We start from the raw sequence: 21,671 nt of genomic DNA on the forward strand, positions 1-21,671 counted from the left end.
CCACTGACTATTTGGCGCCAGGTTTTTCTTTATTTTGGTTTATTCTGTTAGTACTGGCAGTATCACCGGGCAGCCATCCTTTATTATAAGTTTTTTAATATCACACTGTGTATTACACTTTAGCGCTAGTTCACATTTTTTTCTTCAGCATTAAAAATTATATTAACATAGACAATTAAATGGGTGCGTAATGTGCGTACATCAATGCAGTAACAACAAGCAGTTTCGGGATATGTTACCCAACGCCTCAGGAGACCGGAATAGGTGTCCTCACAAGGGTAGAAACGCTGATGTCTCTGGTGCAGGATCCTAGTAGGGTAGATGCAAAACCTCTATTGGTCCTTACTCCCCAGAGCACGAGTAGAACGGGAGCTGCTGGCCCATGCAGTGCTTTAGCAGAGCGGAGCTGAACACCAGCTGGATACTCTCACTCCCCTCCGTGTTCCACCCATTTAATTGTCTATGTTAATATAATTTTTAATGCACTATGAGCGTTGTGCGCTGTGTCTTTTTTGTATTTATCTGTTAGCTCTAGGGGATTTCTGAGCCCCCCCCTCCATCGCAGCTGCAGACGCTCTGTTCAAGGTCACGTATTTATTTACCATTTTATCACTATTTATCACGTTATTTATTAGCTGCGCACTTTATTCTCTTTTCTCCCAGGTGGGTAGCAGGGGAGGGTGGGTTAACCCTTTAATTACTATAGTGGTTATTAACTGCTACGGTGATTAAGGCGTTAGGGGCCATTAGATTTTGTTTTTCTTGTATTCTCTCTGGCAATGGAGGACATGGACCTGGAGTGTGCTGATGAGAATGTCCTTCATGATGTCAGGGGTAAGTAGAAAGGTTTATTTACTTTATTTATGCTGGCTGGCTAATATTTTATTTAATAATAGGCAAATTAGCTATAATCCATATCTGGATAATAGTTATTTTGCCCATTACTGTACTGTATGTGTTGGGGTCGGGAGGGGGGGTGCATTCAAATATATATATTTTTTAAATTACCACAGGATTGGTATCGCAGGCCAGCGGAGACCCATGGGGACCATCTGTGGACCCCAAGACACCCATGGGGACCACCTGAGGACCTCTGAACACCCATGGGGACAACCCAATGGTTCACAGACACCCGTGGGGACAACCTGAGAACCCCTGGACACCCACAGCCCCTGGAATCAATCATGTGAGGGTAGAGGAGGCAGGTATTAGTTTATTGTGGGTAGCGGGTGGGTGAAGGGGGTATTTGGCCCTTGGTGGGTAGCAGGAGGGGTTAATCCCTTCATTGCCTTAGCGGTTAGCCACAAAGGTAATGAAGTTGCGTGTAAATGCATTTTTATTGCATGGGATTCATGCCGGGGGTCTCCATGCAAGGGTTCCAGTCCAGGCTTTGGCTGGAACCTGCCCTTACTGTACCTGGCTGCTGCAGACATTTTGATAACTGGTAGCCTTCTTTATTGTCTGCACCTGTTCCAGGGCTTAAATAGCAGCCAGAGACTCCAGTCCCTGCCCGAGCATTGTATGTGTTTAGCTGTGTTCCTGGCCACCCTGGGATCTAGTTCCTGAGCCTTCCGTGTGGCTTGCATATTGCTGTGGCATGCCTATCCCTGTGGCTTCCCTGTACATTGGATTTCCCTGATGCTGGCCCCGGACCGTGACCCTGACCTCGCTGCCTTCCGTCTGCACTGACCTTTGCCTGTCTCCTGGATTCTGCACCACTGCCGCCAGCCTTGACCCCTGCTTCCATACCGACTATGGATACTCTTACAGGACTCTGTCCCGGGACCCTGGTCGGTTTATTTGCATCCTTACCTCAGTTCTGCGGGTCCGTTTCCTGTTTGGAGATGAGCACCGTCACATAATGCTCGGGCCACATATGGACCCCGCTGAGGTTGGGAGGGAGGGTGCTGTCTCCCCGGGGCCAAATCCTGGATAGGCACTCTGCCCTCATGAATACGTGGGACACTGTAATCGCTATCATCACCTCCAGCTTGCAAATCCTTGACAACCATCCTCTTCTTGCACTCCCGGCTGATTCTTCGTCGGCACCTACCCCTCTGCTGCAGCAAGCTAACCTTGCATTCCAGGAGCCAAAAGATGAATTCTCCACCACTCCTGTTTCAAGTACACCTCTCACTGTTTCCTCTGCAATAAGTGCTGTAATCCTTGATGGTCGGTCCTAAGACTCCTGATTCAATGTTTGATGTCTCTATTACTGAATCTAAGTATCCTGTTTCAAAGTAAAGTGCCTCTTTTTCTGACTCCCCTGCAATACCTACTGTAACCTTTGCTAGTTATAAGGCCTTAGATTTAAAAGCAGGTTCCCCTTTCTCTGACTCTCCTGTACATAGTTACATAGTTACATAGTAGATGAGGTTGAAAAAAGACATAGGTCCATCAAGTTCAATCTATGCTAAATTTAGACAACAGATACTTTATCCTATACTGTATCTATACATACATATTGATCCAGAGGAAGGCAAACAAAAAACCCCATTAAGGGGAAAAAATAATTCCTTCCTGACTCCAAGAATTGGCAATCGGATTAATCCCTGGATCAACATCCTTCCCATGTATACTTATTTGGTATATCCCTGTATACCTTTCCCATCTAAAAAGATGTCCAACCTTTTTTTGAACAAATCTATTGTATCTGCCATCACAGTCTCCATGGGTAATTAATTCCACATTGTAACTGCCCTTACTGTAAAGAACCCTTTCTTTTGTTGCTGGTGAAATTTCCTTTCCTCCAACCTTAAGGGATGGCCCCGAGTCCTTTGTACTGCCCGTGGGATGAATAGTTCTTTTGAAAGCTCCTTGCATTGTCCCTGAATATATTTGTATATAGTTATCATATCCCCTCTTAGACGCCTCTTTTCTAATGTAAATAAATCTAATTTAGCTAGCCTCTCCTCATAAGTTAGAATGTCCATCCCCTTTATTAATTTGGTGGCTCTTCTCTGCACTCTCTCTAGTTCCATAATGTCTTTTCTTAGGATTGGTGCCCCAAATTGTACTCCATATTCAAGGTGTGGTCTTACTAATGCTTTGTAAAGGGGCATAATTATGTTTACTTCCCTTCCATCCATTGCCCGTTTGATGCAAGATAAGATCTTGTTTGCCTTTGCAGCTACTGCATGAAATTGGGCACTATTGCCAAGCCTGCTGTCTACAAGCACTCCTAAATCCTTCTCCATCAAGGATTCCCCCAATATATCTCCATTTAATTTGTAAGTCGCCTTTTTATTCTTGCATCCCAAATGCATAACCTTACATTTATCTATATTAAACCTCATCTGCCATTTACCTGCCCACGTTTCCAGTCTCTCCAAGTCCTTCTGAAGAGAAATTACACCCTGCTCTGATTCTATTACCTTACACAATTTAGTATCATCAGCAAAGATGGAGACTTTGCTCTCGATCCCAACCTCAAGGTCATTAATAAACAAGTTAAAAAGCAGGGATCCCAGTACCGATCCCTGAGGTACTCCACTCACGACTTTAGCCCAACCTGAAAAAGTTCTATTTATGACAACCATCTGTTGTCTGTCCTTTAACCAGTTTTCAATCCAGGTGCATATATTATTACTGAGTCCAACTTTCTTTATTTTGTACACCAACCTCTTGTGTGAAACCGTATCAAAAGCCTTTGCAAAATCTAAGTAGACCACATCAACAGCATTACCCTGGTCTAGATTCCTACTTACCTCCTCAAAGAAACAAATAAGGTTAGTTTGGCAAGATCTATCCTTCATAAATCCATGCTGACTATTACTAATAATTTTATTTTCCATTAGGTATTCCTGAATATTATCCCGTATTAAACCTTCAAGTAGTTCCCCTACTATTTAAGTCAGGCTTACAGGTCTGTAATTTCCCGGTTGTGATCTAACTCCCTTTTTAAATATAGGCACCACATCTGCTTTACGCCAATCTTGTGGTACTGAGCCTGTGGAAATGGAGTCCTTGAATATTAAATATAATGGTTTTGCTATTACTGAGCTTAACTCCTTGAAAACTCTTGGATGTATGCCATCGGGGCCAGGTGCCTTTTTTACTTAAATTTTTTCACGTCGCTTATGAACTTCTTCCTCAGTTAACCAATTGTTCATTAATATGGAGGTTGTGGCTTCCTCCTGCGGCACTACTATTGAACTTGATTCTTCCCTGGTAAACACAGAGGCAAAGAATCTGTTTAATATCTCTGCTTTTTCCTTATCTCCAATAATCTGCCTACCCATCTCACACTGAAAGGGTCCTACATTTTCTTTTCTCATTTTTTTGTTATTAAGGTACTTAGAGAACTTTTTTGGGTTGACCTTACTTTCTATTGCAATCCTTTTTTCATTATCCATTTTTGCTAATTTGATTGCCCGTTTGCAATTTTAGTTACATTCCTTATATTTCTGATACAATGTCTCTGTCCCTTCTAACTTAAAGAATCTAAACGCCTTCCTCTTCTTGTCCATTTCCTCCCATACCTGTTTATTTAGCCACATTGGTTTTGACTTATTTCTTTTATACTTATTACTCAAGGGTATACACTGATAAGTGTGCTTTTCTAACAATGTTTTAGACTGCCCATTTATCTTCTACATTTCTCCCTGCAAAAACATCATCCCATTGTATTACTACTAGATTAGACCTCAGTTTATTAAAATCTGCCTTTCTAAAGTTTAAAGTCTTTGTTGAACCCAAGTAATCTGTTTTTTGATCATTTATTTCAAATGAGACCATGTTATGATCACTGTTACCCAAATGTTCCAGGATTTGAATATTTGTTATTACTTCTACATTGTTTGATATGACCAAATCCAGAACTGCCCCTCTCCTGGTTGGTTCGTGAATAATTTGGGTCATATAATTGTCTTTAAGCACCCCCAAAAACCTGTTTCCTTTTGTTGTAACGCTAATCTCATTGCCCCAGTCTATGTCTGGATAATTAAAATCCCCCATTATGCAAACATGACCCAGTTTTGATGCCTTTTCCATTTGCAAAAGTATTTTAGCTTCCTCAACCTCACAGATATTTGGTGGTTTATAGCATATTCCCACAAACATTTTCTTTATACTTTTACCTCCACTGCTAATTTCTATCCACAAAGTCTCTACATTTTCATCATTCCCTTCATATACATCATCCCTTATAATAGGTTTTAGATCCGGATTAACATATAAACATACTCCACCTCCCCTTCTATTTGTTCGATCCTTCCGAAAAAGAGAATAACCCTCTAAATTAACTGTCCAGTCATGAGTTTCATCCCACCATGTTTCAGTAATGCCTATGATATTATACTGCTCCCATGCAGCTATTAATTCAAGCTCCCCCATTTTATCTGTCAGGCTTCTTGCATTAGCAAGCATGCATTTAACTTTATTTCAGCCTGTACTATTATCTTATCTGCTCCTTCCTTTCTGCTCCCACTTGGTTTAGTCTTTAGAAGTTTTCTAGTATTATCTGTATTTGCTATGGGTGTCTCACTACTTGTCAAACTTGCACTTGCCCTCATTCTACCTCCATACCACCTTGTATCCTCATCTATTTCATTTAGTTCCTTATCTGTTTCATTCCCCTCCCCCTTCCATCCTAGTTTAAAATCTCCGCCAACCTTTTTAGTGTAGTGTTTGATATACCTATCATTAATACTATAACTCCTGCTTTAAAATCAAGTTTCCCTGATTCGCCTGCAATTTCTGATGTCCCTTTGACTGTTTCTAAGGCTCTTGCCATAAAGTTTCCTATAGTATCTGGTATACCTACTGTGGATTCTCAGACACCCACTTCAGTGATAAGCAGACCTTTCACCAACGTCCCCACATGGTTAAATATACCTAGTTCTGATTTTTCCAAGACACGTACCCCTACTGCTGGGTTCCATGCAATGTTGGATAAACCCATCTTTGTTTCTAAGGTTCTTGCCATGAAATTCCCCACAGGATCTGGTATACCTATTGTTGGTCCTCAGAGACAAGCGTAACTTTCTCTGATTCATTTGCAGTACCTAGTCTAGCCCTTGCTGATTCTCAAACACCCACTTCAGTGACCAGCATATAATTCTCTGCTCCCTCTGCAGTAACTAGTATAACTACTGTGGATTTCTAGACAACCATTTCAGTGACCAGTGTATCTCTCTCTGATTCATCTGCAACACCTAGGGTAATCACTGCTGATTCTCAGACACCCATTTTAGAGACCAGCGTATCTTTCTCTGCTCCCTCTGCAGTAACTAGTATAACCACTGGTCTCTGAAATGGTTGACTAGAAATCCACAGTGGTTATACTAGTTATTGCAGTGGGAGCAGAGAAAGATATGCTGGTCTCTGAAGTGGATGTTTGAGAATCAGCAAGGGCTAGACTAGGTACTGCAAATGAATCAGAGAAAGTTACCTTCAGGATCTGTATTGGGACCATTGCTTTTATAATTAATTATTAATGACCTTGAGATTGGCATAGAGAGCACTGTTTCCATATTTGCTGATGACACTATAATGTATCAGGTAGTAAAATCAGAGCACAATGTAATTTCACTTCTGAAGGTCTTGGCTAGACTGGGAACTTGGGCAGGTAAATGGCAAATGAGGCTTAAAACAGATAAATGTAAGGTTATGCATTTGGGGAATAAGAATAAACAGGAAACTTGCAAATTAAATGGGAGAAAATTAGGTGAATACTTAATGGATGAGGATTTAAGAGTATTTCTAAACAGCAGGTTTAGCAATAGTGCCCAATGTCAGGCAGTAGCTGCAAAGGCAAATAAGATCATATCTTGCATTAAACAGGGAATGGATAGATGGGTAGTAAGCATAATTATGCCCCTCTATAAAGCATTAATAAGACAATACCTTGAATATGGAGCAAAGTTTTGGGCACCATTCCATAAAAAAAGAAATAATGGAACAAGAAAAATTGCAGAGAAGAGCCACTACATTAATAAAGGTGGTGGAAAATCTGACTGATGAGGGGAGAATAGCTCTTTTAGATTTGTTTACATTACAAAAGAAGCGTCTAAAAGGGGATATGATGATAACTGTGATGGTAAGGGTAGATTTGGCTGCTTTTTAATAAAGTTTAAGCCTGTCAATGATATCATGTAGTTATTCATTTATGTACAGTTTATTGTAGCAGTCACATGTATGTTCCTCTTAGAGTATGTGAAACAGTGATGTAAAGCTCTATTCAAGAGTGGGGACCTGCAGCGGTTAACTCTCTTGCAAACTGAGCTGTAATCAATCAGATTGTTGAAGAACCAGGTAGAGGTCGACCACCTGCTGAGTGGACTTGTTCTGCAAGAAAGCTGTAAACCCTGAGGCTGTATCTGTATGGTTTGCCTGTGGAAAGGGATTGCATCAGCATTGTCATGGCACAACTTCAACCCTATTAATCTCATCAAACAGGTCTAGGGTCGTGTGCAAAAAACAGGAATATTGTTCCTACTCAGCCTAGCTGGCACCTACTGTACCCCTTTGGATCTTGGGGTCAGAAGTTTGCAAGAGGCCTAGCCTCCGAGACCTGAAGATAGGAACTGGGAAGTGAGTCAGCCCTTACAAAGGGATAAGCCTATTTGATTTGTTTTTGTTGACATGAAGCTGAATTGTTTTGAAGCTAAGGGCTAAATAAATGCCACTGTTCATTTGCCGAATTTATGTCTCCCCGGTTGTACCTCTGTACTCATCACCTTTATGCAGTTAAAATGTGGAATTCGTTACACATGGAGACTGATGGCAGATACAATAGATATCTTAAAACAAAGTTGGACATCTTTTTAGAATGGAAAGCCATACAAGGAAATACCAAATAAGTAAACATGGGAAGGATGTTGATCCAGGGAGTAATCTTATTGCCATTACATTTCCCCTTATAAGACATTATTGGATGAATTTTCCCTGAGGGTTTATTTTTGTTTGTCCGGATCAATAAATTGTAAATATGAATATAGGATAAGTAACTGTCATCTAAATTTAGCATAGGTTGAACTTGATGGACATTTGACTTTTTTGAACTTATCTACTATGTAACTATGTAATGTATGTGTGTTCACCAGTAGCATCTAGTCATTTATATTGTGCACAAATAGATTATTACACTACACTGTACTTCCGTAACAAATAGAATGTTGACAGGAAAATGGAGATAGAAATCCGTTCATATTGCCTATTAAATATAAGGTATACCTAATATAAAGGAATAAAACGGACACCTACCTCACCGTTCAGTGGATCATAGAATCTTTGGAGCAATTGGATTGTAGTGCTTTTCCCACAGCCACTGGAACCAACAAGAGCCATGGTCTTCCCAGCTTCTATCTCAAGATTCAGACCTTTCAAAATCTAAGAAAATGAAGAATCCCATATTATTATTGCACTGAATAGTTGGTAGTTCTTCAGGGTCACATTAATAAAACCAACGTCTAACTGGGCAACATACTGAACACAATAGGTTCAATAAAGTGTAAGCACTCAGTCATGTACTGTAGTACTTTACTTAAAGGAGGACTGGCACAGTGAGTAAAGACACTGACTGTAAACAATGACATTGAGTGGCCTATGAAGTACGTACCGATAAGCCACTTATCGTCAGCTTATCGCCAAAAAAGCCTACTGCCATTCAGTAAGTCCCGATAAGTCGGCGTTAAGAGAGCTTTTCGTCAATTTTTTTTGCCGAAATAAAAAATCGCCAAATGCGCTGCGATAAGCTACTTATCTGCAGTTTTTCAAACTCACTCAATTCTAGTAGCCCCGATTAGCTTATCAAGGCTAATCGCCACTCTAGAATTGAGATTTCCTCTCCAAATCGCCTCGACCAGAAAAAGTTGGCAAGAGGGTGGTGAGAAGCTGCCAATAAGCAGCGAGACGGCACTCAGAAAAAAACATGCTTTTTTTCTGCATCGGATTTATGCCGAGCATCTCCAGATCTGATTCCCATTAATATCACCACCGGAGACCCCCGGCATGAATCAGATGCATGAAAAATGCTTTTACAGGCAACTTCATTACCTTAGCAGCTAACCCCAATGAAGGGGTTAACCACCAGTGCCATGCTTATTGTGGGTAGCGTGGGTGTGTGAAGGTGGTTTTTGGCCATTGGTGGGTGTTTAGATATTGCAGGGGGGGTTGCGGGTGGACTTAACCCCATTATTACCTTAGCGGTTAATACATGGACATGGACTGCAGTATGCTAATGAGGACGCCCTTCATAATGGCAGGGATAAGTAGAACAGTTTTATTTACTTTATTTATGCTGGCAGGCTAATGTTTTGTTTAATGATGGGCAAATTATCCATTATCCATATCTGGATAAAATTTATTATATGTGTTTGGGCGGGGGGAAGGTGTATTTATTGAAATGTAGGCCATCTTTATTTTTTTTTAAACACGAATGGTACCGCAGGCCAGCGGGGACCACCCAAGGGCCCACAGACACCCGTGGGGACCACCCAGGTACCCCCGCTGGCCTATGTTATCAATCGTGTGTTAAAATAAATAAATAATGGTTTTATGTGGGGGCACAGGGGGTGGTGGGTTGTGTATTGGTGCTTACTACATATTTTAAAATAAATTTTAAGACTAGTGTAGATGAGCACGGGGTCTCCAGAGAAGAACCTTGTTGATTTCATGTCCGGCGATCCCCTGCTTCCCAAGATGCAGGCCCCATTATGGGGTGCCAATATCTCCTATGCATGTAAATGTCCCGCGTCACGGGACCTGGAGATTTCAATGCTTAGGAGATACCGGCACCCCATAACGGGGCCTGTATCACGGGAAGCAGGTGGTCCCCGGACCTGAAATCAGCGCGGTTCTGCTCAAGAGGCCCCCTGCTACAATAATAAAAAAAGTTAAAAAATTTAAATAAAAAAAAAATTTAGGCGGAGATTTGTGCAAAGAGAGGCGTCTCTCTCTCTCTGCAGCTGAATCAACTCGCCGGGTGAGCCCTTTTCAGAGGGACGATCATCTTGTCACCAGCTACTCGCCATTTTTGCAAATGTTGCTATCACTGGTATTCGGGGCTTTCTGCAAATTGTGATAGAAACACTGTAAAAAATGGAGATTTAAAATCCCTGGCGATTTTTTCTATCGGACCTTAGTGCATAGGCCCTTGAGTTTGAATCATGGTCACATTGTACAATTTCCGGGGTCAGCTCCTTCTGACCTTGGACAAGTCACTTTATCTCCCTGTGCCTCAGGCACCAAAAACAGATTGTAAGCTCATCTGGGCAAGGACTGCGTCTGTAAAAATTCCTATGTGCTGTGTGCTGCCCACTATTTTGTAATTATGAAGCGCTTTGAGTCCCATTGGGAGAAAAGCTCTATATGAAATAGAGTTATTATTATTAAATTCCAAAATCAAGTATCCAAGATGAATGGTCAATTAAGGAATTCATTAAGTCATGCTCAGAATTTTTGTTATCACTCAATCATTTTAGATTCTGGCTACATTAAAAATACAAAATGATATGTAACGTTTTTTGTACCCCAATAACTGAGTCTACACGAGCTGCCACTAATAGCTCTGAGACCCAGAGCACCTTTTCAGTGATAGTACCCCAGTAATTGCTTACAATTATAATAAAGTAAGAGTTTATTAACTGCTAAAGGGCTGTATATGGAGTTATGTTTGTTGCAACTCAAAGGTAGTTGACAGACAGCCCAGAACATGGTTGTTATGGCAATGTACTCTGCCCAGCAACCAAAAACACAACCAATACCGGTCTTATACTTCTATTAAACAAATCCGAATTAACATATAGTTAAACTTTCTTGTTATAACACCACGAAAAGGTAAAATTGTATTCTGAGCTCGGTAAAGAGATTATATTAGCTTGTCTCCCAGAAAGTGACTACAAAATATTGTCAAAGAAAACACCTGCAGTGCACTGCTATTGCAATACCCACAAAGTCCATACCCCGGATGATAAATAGTAAATATCTAGTCCTTGGTCTGGATAGAGGTACTATATAATAGCTGCAGTGGTTATGCCACCAACTTGATGTATCTAGCTATATAATGTAGCAGGGATACTCCCTCTGATGAAATCATGCTACGGTCACTCCCGTATTTCTCATTTTGAATGCTTCCCCTCTCCTCCTTTTTTCTGTTGTCACCCATTTGAAGGGCAGGCAACTTATAATTGGATGTAACTTGTAACTATCAAGCAGTTTCATTATGATTGAGATACAAACTACATAGGTTAAGATTTCATCTAGTGTTGATTTATGTTAATTAATTTTGCTTTGCGATACAATCTCAAAAGAAAAAAAAACTAATAGAAAAACAGAAACAGCTGAAAAATATAAACTGAGCTAAAAAAGCAAGCTATAGAAAGAAAAAGGGAAAACCCAGAGGAGGGATTAAAGCAGCAGTTCAAGCAATATCCTACTGTACATGTGGGGGTTTTTTGTTTGGTTTTTTTTGTTTGGTTTTTTTTTATAAATCTGTTCTGTACTATGAGAAAATACTTGTAGCATTTAAAAAATAAAATGTTTTAAAGACATTTTTAATGTGTCTAATGTAAGAAGCATTTCCAAAGTGACAGTCCCCTTCCCCGTCTGATAGGCTCTGGCTCTTGAGCCTTGCCCTAACTCAAGCTGTGCACCAATTGTATCTAGTAACTGCCCAGTCAATCATATTCCAGGACTACATTGCCCACAATGCTGTGCAAGAACTGAATTAAATAACCCTGAGCAAGTGATCGATTACAGGAGAACGGATCAATCTGCTGCTTAGCTAATCACTTGTTCGTGTGCAGATAGAATGGGAATATGCAGATTGTGTGTGCAGATTGAATGGGAATGCACATATTGAATGGGAATATTATTTATTTTTTAACGGCAACTTGAACTGCAGCTTTAAAACGGCAAGTAATTTGATCAAGAAGCATGAAACCCCTGCAGCAATGTCGCAGAGTAGTACACCTGCAGCAATGTCGCAGAGTAGTACACCTGCAGCAATGTCGCAGAGTAGTACACCTGCAGCAATGTCGCAGAGTAGTACACCTGCAGCAATGTCGCAGAGTAGTACACCTGCAGCAATGTCGCAGAGTAGTACACCTGCAGCAATGTCGCAGAGTAGTACACCTGCAGCAATGTCGCAGAGTAGTACACCTGCAGCAGTGTCGCAGAGTAGTACACCTGCAGCAGTGTCGCAGAGTAGTACACCTGCAGCAATGTCGCAGAGTAGTACACCTGCAGCAATGTCGCAGAGTAGTACACCTGCAGCAATGTCGCAGAGTGATACAGTACCTTTTTGCCTTTTCAGACGAGGCTACTGAGACAATGAAATGTGCTACATCTGTATATATAGATAAATTGTATAGGAATTACGATTTGCCCTGTTTCAAAACTCTCCCTCTCTCCCTATCCTCCCTTCCTCCCCTCCCTCTCCTCCCTCCCTCCCCTCCCTCCCCTCCCTTCCTCCCCTCCCTTCCTCCCCCTCCTCCCTCATATATTAGTCATACTACCGATATGCATGTTAGCAATGCTTTCTGTTTTTCATTGTCCGTGCAGAAGAGAAACACAGGTTAGTTAATTTAAAAAACTTAAAAGTGATTATTATTTTAATTAAAACATTTGTTTGAGGAAACGACTTACTTTATATTGCTACAGTAGGTTGTTTATAGATAGAGATGGGTGAATCAGCCCAAATCCGTTTCCTGGATTTTCTCACATTTTCCCCCCACAATCTATTTTGCGGTGTAAAATACGCAATTGAATTTGGTCGGTTTTAATCCACGTGGATTCATCAAAAACGGCGATTGGATACGATCCATTGATGGATTTGTAGAATCCCATTCGCGGATTCAGCAATCCGTTGGCGAATTCTTACAAATCCGCCTGATGTATTGCTGAATCCGTGGGTTGGATTTGCAGTAATAATATAAAATCCACAAATGTGAATATCCCTTTATGAGAATGATCCACCAAAATCTGCGGATCAAAGGAACCGGCCGATCCAGTGCGGATCCAAATCCACCCCTAAAAATGGGCTCATCTCTACTTATAAGATGTTTTTGGGGGAGAGGTGAGAAGCTACACAAAGTTGGACTGTCACTTTTGTTACTGTACTAATTACTAGACATTGATTGAAATAATTAAAACACTTACTGGTATATCTGGTCGACTGGGATAGCAGAAGTGGATATCTTTGAATTCAATGTGTCCTATTAGTCTCTCTGGTTTGTGTCCATCTTTAGAACTACTGTCTATGGAACGATGCTGAAAATATAGATTTTGATATAAGGATAAATAGGCAAGAACAAAAAAAAGGTGTAACGTTTTGTTTACTAAAATAGAGGTAATTCAAAACATGTACAGATGTAGTCAACCTTACCATTCATGTGGCAATGGGTGAAACAATGAAAAACTAAGACGCAGGGGGAGGTGCCTGCCATAACTGCGCTGTGTGGGTCTATTCTTTTAAATAGGACCTCCCACAGTATAAATCCACATTCGGTGCAATCACGGAACCACGCCCACTCGCAGCCACGTGAACGGTAAGTCCAGCTACATCTATATGTCATTTTTTTTCTTCTTGCAAAGTTTGATGTTAGGATTATTATAACATCAATAAGTATGTTCCATAGAAACCTATTGGCACAATGCAGACTCAATCATTGGCAAAAAAAAGATTTAGATGTGAATTAACAAAAAGCAATAGAGCTCAGAGTTTGAAAGCATATGCAAAGACTACCAGGTTATTATACATAGAAAGGGGTATAAACAGCAAGGAGCAGAGCATATGTTTGCTGCTCTAAAAATCTCAATGACTCAATGCAACGGAAAAGAAGTGCAGAGAACAGCTTCCAAGTTGATTTATGAGTAAACATTATTCACATTAAGATTGTTTTTAATCAGAAGGATTTAAGAGGAGGTATTATTGCTATACTCATGTTTTCAGGGAAGTTTTTTCTCTTGATATACAGTATGACCAATTGTTACTCTGAGTTATTGTTTGAAGTACTCTGGCAAGAATATAACTACAGATGCAACAGCCATTATTTTAACAAATCACGGCGCCATTTTCATGTGCACTCCTGTAAGTTCTTTCAAATCTAAGGCTGTCTCACATTTTAATCTGGTCTGTAACTGTTTCATACGCCCATAATATATATTATCTTTAACTGTGCACGCAATGTCTTGTATATAATGTATACCCTGCTCATTTATGTAACTGTACTTGTAAACATGTATTATTTGTCAACTCTGTGCCCAGGACATACTTGAAAACGAGAGTTAACTCTCAATGTATTACTTCCTGGTAAAATATTTCATAAATAAATAAATAGTATGTATGTATTTCATTGATTGTGTGCAATTAAATCCAATGGAATAATTGTAATGTTTACAATACTGTGCTACTGTGTCAATTTCAGGTGTTTAAAAGCAGGAACACTAAAATGCAATTTTCTGCACTCGCCTGCACTTGCGTCTTAAGGCGGTACGGTTGGAAGAAATCCTGCGCCATGACATGGGTATTCCGAGGTATACATCGCGTGATTTGTTAAAATAATGGCCACTGCATCTGTATATTTAAGAGTAATGGTTGTTTGTAACAACCCATATTTCTAGAATTGAGCACACAATCACAAAATAATGTACACAGCTAATAGTCTTTTGTTTTATTTCGTTATTTGTTTTTGTTTTTTAATTTGACTTTGGGTCCACAAATGTATAATTTACTATTCTTTGAAAATGCATTAATATTAATTCATGTAGTGATATATTTAGTAAATATATCGACAAGGGACATCTATTTACTCGTTATTTCACAATTTTCAATATATACTGTAGATTATCATATATAAACTATGAAACTGTGATTCTAACCAGCATAAGTAAAATGAGGTGTAATGTTACCTTATTTATAATCCTGAACACTTCATAGGCAGCTCCCCGTGCATTAGCAATGCTTTCTATGTTTGGAGCAGCTTGGCCAAGTGAGAATGTGCCAATCAGAACAGAAAAAAATATCTGTTAGGGATCAAAAAGAAAAAATACATATTCAAGATTAGAGAAAAAAACATGTTCATCACAAAGTATAAAGTACCTGTATGTGCATGGGTCATATGAGCAACTTTCTGTTGTAGCAATCCTTACAACTTTCAGTGCATCAAAGATGTATGCAAACTGCCCGGCAAAACATGTTTTCAAAATGTTCTATCCATTTTATTTATTATCTGTGAGTAACTTTCTATATACTGTATCTATTAAAACTATATATTGGTATTTCCAACACAAGTGGGGCATTTCATTGGAATCTTGAGTTTCCTCCACAACAATTTGTGGCACATATTTTTTTTTTCAGCCAGTGGTCATATAATTTTTCTCACAAATGTACACTTTCTTCAAGTTTTGCATAAAAATGCCTAACACCAGCTCTCTGTAAACATGGAAATATATAGTATACTACATATTAATTAGATTATAAGCTCTTCAGGGCAGGGAATAATTTTCGTAAATGTTACATTTATATCTGAAGCGCTTCTTCCCAATATGTGTTATTTTTATTATTTGTTATTTATATGATTGTCACGTGTATCACTGCTGTGACGCGCTATGTACATTAATGGCGCTATATAAATAAAGATAGATATATATACATACATGTTATTGTCCTGTGTCTGTTATGAGTGGTTAACAGATACAGTACAGTACACTATATATAGGTTTACACACAGTTTGCTTCTCTCCTGCTGAAATCCCTCTCCTGACTTCTGTTTAACTGGACTGGGGGAGTCTCTGGAGAAGAATTGATGGTGATGTTCTGTTTCCATTTTTTGTCTGTACTGTTATGTTTTTAGTGTCCATTTTGTGTGTAAGAATGTGTGTGTGTGTGTGTGTGTGTGTGTGTGTGTGTGTGTGTGTGTGTGTGTGTGTGTGTGTGTGTGTGTGTGTGTGTGTGTGTGTGTGTGTGTGTCTGTAGGTTAACGCCCACATTCCTGGTATCAAGAACTACCTGGTTATATTCTGTCTAGTAACCTATGTTAACCATTGAAATTAAAGTTTATATAAGACCTGCTTGGGCCCTCCCCTTGCAGAGTGTCTCATTGACAACTTCTGTGTGCTGTTAAGGCAATAAACTACTCATTATCTAAGAACTCGTGTTTGCTCTTATCTATTTGGGTTTGCAAACAACGACACTTCCTATAAATCCCGTAACACACACTCAATTTTCCGCCTCACTTTTAAAGCTTTACATTCTTCTGTTCCTCCTACATCTCAGCCCTAATTTCTCCCTATACACAATCCCGACTCTTGCATTCTGCTCAAGGGTGTCTTCTCACTACCCCTTTTGTATTTTAAAACCCTCTCCTGCCTTAAACCACTCTCAATGACTGCCCCACACCTCTGAAATGCTCTTCCCCTCAATATATGACTAGCACCTTCTCTATCCACCTTTAAGATCCCACCTCCTTAACCAAGCATATGGGTAGCTCTGTGGCTGATATACCTCATACACTGACCGAGGCCTCTTTAAGATGCACTAACCAGAACACCATCCTACTGTCTCTGTACGGTCTTTCTACTTACCACTTATATTGTAAGCTCTTTGGGGAAGGGACACCTTTTCCTGGACCAAACCCCAGGCAACAGTTAGGAAAGCAAGTAGAAAGTATTCATCCGCAGTGCTATTCTGAGTGGTGATGTATTCTGTATATCTTTGAAATCTTGTTGGAATGGTGGTCATTTAGAGGCTCTATCTTCTAATCTAAAGCCTATCATGGTTAATATGGTGCATAAAGAAGACAGTCTTTTTATCACTGAAATGTAAAAACCTCAACAATATTTGAAATCTGTTATTATTCTTCATCACAGCAGGGAAAAGTGATGCAACAGAAACAAGGTGGATAGCCAGTACTCCCAATGGAAACGTGAAACCCCAGAATTTAGTAGCTTCAAATATGACCATTTTTAAAAAAGCCTGTGCATGCAGCGTGAATATTGTCAATTTTGCAACAGTAATCTTCCACATATTAATTATAAATTTAACATTCTGCTATATTTCTTCAGTCAGAATTGTATTAATTTTTTATGGAGACAGCAGTTTTTTTAATACATTTTTGACGATGTTAGAGAACTAGAAACCACTTATTCGACATGATGAATCAAGCTAGAATCCTTTAAAAATAAAAATAAATTACCGCTACAAAATTGGCAAGCATGCCTATTTCTATAATGCACTGTTACATTTTTACATTTAACATAAGTACTGTATATATATGCATACTACATTACTACATTATATATATATACTACTAATGTATATACTACATTACTACATTTTATATATATATATATATATATATATATATATATATATATATATATATATATATATATATATATATATATATATATATATAATGTAGTAATGTAGTATGCATTTAGGAAATGGCTGCATACTCGGTATTAGGTATCCTACAGAGTGTGTCAGTTCTAGATTGAAAAAAAATATCCAACTTGAAGAAAAGACCAGAATGTCTAATTATCTGCACCAGACATAATTAATGCCAAACAATTTGGTGTTTTGGGGTGTTTTTTGACCCATAAAACACAGGAGCCCAATGTTTTGGTACCTGAAGGGACCTTCTTCTGTTAACCCTTTGAAGATGGTCCCTTTGGCGACCGAAACATCCCTGTGAGTTATGGGTCAATAAACGCTCACTATTTTGCATTTATTTTGTCAAGTGCAGATAATTTGACCATTCTGGTCTTTTTTTTTAAATTATATATATATATATATATATATATATATATATATAATATAAATATATATAATATAAATATATATATATATATAATATAAATATATATAATAGATATATATATATATATATATATATATATGTGTATTTATACAGTATATATATAGTATATATATAGTATATATACACACACACACACACACACACACACACACACACACACACACACACACACACACACACACACACTGTATAAGCAAAAATGGGATGTCCACAACAATGCAAGGTAGAAAAAAAGATAATAGTCTGTTTATTTAATCCATCACACAAACAATAAAACGGGCTACGTGTCGATCCAATATTGCTCTTTGTAAAGCTTTTATAGCAGTATTCTGTCTTTTGCATCTTTATAGTGAGTCGGGAGGCTCGTTTCCCAACAGATTTGTCGCCAAAGACCACAAATCGGTCCGAAATGTTGCGTGTTTTATTGTGTGTGTGATGGATTAAATTAACAGATTTTAATATTGTTTTCTACCTTGGAGTGCTGCAGACATCCTGTTTCTACTTGTATATTTGTGGTCCAGCGGGGAGAACCTAGACCAGGGGTCAGCAACCTGCGAATCCTGAACCGCATGCGGCTCTTTACGCATCTAATGGTGGCTCAGCTTCTATGCAAGTCCGCCAATGGGTAGTATATTTATTGTATTGTATGTCTTTATTTATATAGCACCATTAATGTACATAGCGTTTCACAGTAGTAATACATGTGGTAATAAAATAAATAATAGATAATATAAATAACAGATCATGGGAATAAGTGCTTCAGACATAAAAGTAACATTAAGGAAGAGGAGTCCCTGCCCCGAGGAGCTTACAGTCTAATTGGTAGGTAGGGAGAACGTACAGAGACAGTAGGAGGGAGTTCTGGTAAGTGCGTCTGCAGGGAGCCAAGCTTTATGTATCATGTGTTCAGAATATCCACAGTGCTATTCATATGCTTCTTTAAGCAAGTGTGTCTTAAGGTGGGTCTTAAAGGTGGATAGAGAGGGTGCAAGTCGGGTACTGAGGGGAAGGGCATTCCAGAGGTGTGGGGCAGTCAGTGAAAAAGGTTTAAGGCAGGAGAGGGCTTTAGATACAAAGGGGGTAGAAAGAAGACATCCTTGAGAAGAACGCAAGAGTCTGGATGGTGCATAACGAGAAATTAGGGCTGAGATGTAAGGAGGGGCAGAAGAGTGTAAAGCTTCAAAAGTGAGGAGAAGAATGGAGTGTGAGATGCGGGATTTGATCGGAAGCCAGGAGAGGGATTTCAGGAGGGGAGATGCTGAGACAGATCTAAGAAAGAGTAGAGTGATTCTGGCAGCAGCGTTTAAGATAGATTGTATGGGAGACAGATGAGAGGCAGGAAGGCCGGACAGCAGGTGGTTACAGTAATCAAGACGGGAGAGAATGAGGGCCTGAGTCAGAGTTTTAGCAGTCAAGCAACAGAGGAAAGGGCGTATCTTTGTTATATTGCGGAGGAAAAAGCGACAGGTTTTAGAAATGTTTTGAATGTAAGGGGCGAATGTGAGAGAGGAGTCGAGTGTGACCCCTAGGCAGCGTGCTTGGGCTACTGGGTCAATGATCATAGATCCAACAGTAATGTGGAAGGAGGTAGTAGGGCCAGGTTTGGGAGGAAGTATGAGGAGCTATGTTTTAGCCATGTTGAGTTTTAGGCGGCGGAGGGCCATCCAGGATGATATAGCAGAGAGACATTGAGAAACTTTGGTTTGGACAGCAGGTGTAAGGTCGGGTGTTGAAAAGTATATTTGTGTGTCGTCAGCATAGAGGTGATAATTAAACCCAAAAGATGTTATTAGGTCACCTAGAGAGAGTGTGTACAGAGAAAAGAGAAGAGGTCCCAGGACAGAGCCCTGGGGTACCCCCACAGAGAGATCAATAGAGGAGGAGGAGGTGTTAGCAGAAGAGACACTGAAAGTACGATGGGAGAGGTAGGATGAGATCCAGGATAGAGCTTTGTTCCGAATACCAAGAGTATGGAGAATGTGAAGGAGAAGAGGGTGGTCCACGGTGTCAACTGCTGCAGAGAGGTCGAGTAATATGAGCAGAGTGTAATGACCTCTGTCTTTGGCAGCATGGAGGTCATCAGTTATTTTAGTGGGGGCTGTTTCCGTGGAGTGAGCAGTGCGGAAGCCAGATTGTAGAGAGTCTAGGAGAGAATAGGTGTTGAGAAAATGGAGCAAGCGAGAGAATACAAGACATTCAAGGAGTTTAGAGGCAAAAGGCAGGAGGGAGACAGGTCGATAGTTAGAAACTGTGAGGCAGTAAGGGGGGTTATTGAGTATTGGAGGGGGGAATTGTGTGTGGTGGAGAATTCAGTGAGTGGGAGGGAAGTGGGGAATTGCATGTGTAGGGATTATCTAACAAGGGAAAGTTTACACCAATGTCCTGCACTAAGCATAGAACATTGCTGCAAATAGAGCTATTCAGTTACCCGCACTGCAGGACCTTTCTCAATACACAGCAATTAGTCACCACACCCATTGTAGGTGTATTGTTTAATAGCAGTGTCGCTGCCTATACGTATTACTATAACCCCGTTTATTTTATGTATTATGTACTAATGCATTGATTTTAGTCTTATCATCTCTCCACTGAGTTTGTCTGGGGTATTTCTAGTGATACGAGTATTTATTACAGTGTTGCTCTCACCACCATACCTCCTGCTATTGTGCAGATCTATTTAATACTTGTGTCTGTCAACAAGTGCATGCAATCTGGAGACTTTCTGTCTCTCTGCCTCCACGTAGATGCAGTAGACACCAGTTCTGTCCTTACACATATACCTCGTCCTCTGGTGAAACAACCACACTTCCCCTATTAAGAATTGCTGGTATTGTTTGCGGTTTTGGATTCAAAGTCGTGCTGCCTGAAGCAATGGGGACAGGACATACACCGTGCTTCCAGGGGGCAGACACTAATGATGTATGTTGTGCATCCATAGGGGGCTGAAGGGGTAAATATCAAATATCACCCTGTATAAATATTTATTATGTCAAATTCTAGTTGAGTCTGTACAGTATATGATACAATTAAGCAAACCTTGAAAGAGTTTGTGGCAAAACCAAAACAACTAGTGCCAGTTAACATCTCCGTTTGAAACTCTGTTCCATCACTTTCTTTCCAGTTCAGCAACTAAACTCTTTAATTCTGGCCTAAAATGTTAACTACAGTATATGTTACAGTACTGTATATTCAAACACAAAATAAATTAGCAAGATATCAGTCAGTGTCAGGTGATTTTGCTGCTAAAAAGCAATTTCTTGAGGTTTTTCTTTGAAATATTGCATGATTTGCTCTCTTACCTCATTTTTATTTCATTTTTAACAATTGTATTTAGAAAATTTGGAAATAATCAATAATAAAATTGAATTATTTATTTTATTTATTTATAAAAATGTTTTACCAGGAAGTAATACATTGAGAGTTAACTCTCGTTTTCAAGTATGTCCTGTAAAATGTAGAATTCATGACCCATGGCGACTGTGATGGCAGATACAATCAAAAAATACAATGATACAATGTTCAAAAAAAAGGTTGGACATCTTTTTAGAAAAGAAAGGTATACAGAGATATATCAAATAAGTAAACAAGGACAGGTGTTGATCCAGGGAGTAATCTGATTGTCAATTCTTGGAGTCAAGAAGGAATTTATTTTCCCCCCTTATGAGATATCATTGGGTGATATTTCACTAGAGTTTTTAAAGTGAAACTTCTTTACAGGCACCTAATAAATATCTCATAGGACAAAACTCCTTCATAGAGACAAAAATGCGTATCGGAAGTGAGGCGTGTGCACACTTGTGTGTGCGCATCCCCGTGGGCTAATCTCACAGCACTAAAAATCATTGCTAGAGATGAAAAAGCAACAAGACGCGTTCACGAGCGCCGCCCGTGTATGCACAAAAGCAG

General features: G+C 39.6%; 1 protein-coding gene across 3 annotated transcripts in view; it reads right to left on the bottom strand.

Moving 5' to 3' along the window:
* Positions 1-21,671, bottom strand: part of LOC142463888 (ATP-dependent translocase ABCB1-like) — a 279,892-nt gene that overhangs the window by 75,031 nt on the left and 183,190 nt on the right. For all 3 annotated transcript variants that reach the window (XM_075566711.1, XM_075566713.1, XM_075566712.1), the window contains 3 exons: positions 14,854-14,967; positions 13,102-13,212; positions 8,206-8,331 (listed from right to left, as the gene is read on the bottom strand). In XM_075566711.1, the coding sequence (XP_075422826.1) occupies positions 8,206-8,331; positions 13,102-13,212; positions 14,854-14,967 (351 nt within the window). The remainder of the gene's footprint in view (positions 1-8,205; positions 8,332-13,101; positions 13,213-14,853; positions 14,968-21,671) is intronic.

The sequence above is a fragment of the Ascaphus truei genome, chromosome 12, assembly GCF_040206685.1.
Source record: "Ascaphus truei isolate aAscTru1 chromosome 12, aAscTru1.hap1, whole genome shotgun sequence".
Classification (NCBI taxonomy): Eukaryota; Metazoa; Chordata; class Amphibia; order Anura; family Ascaphidae; genus Ascaphus; species Ascaphus truei.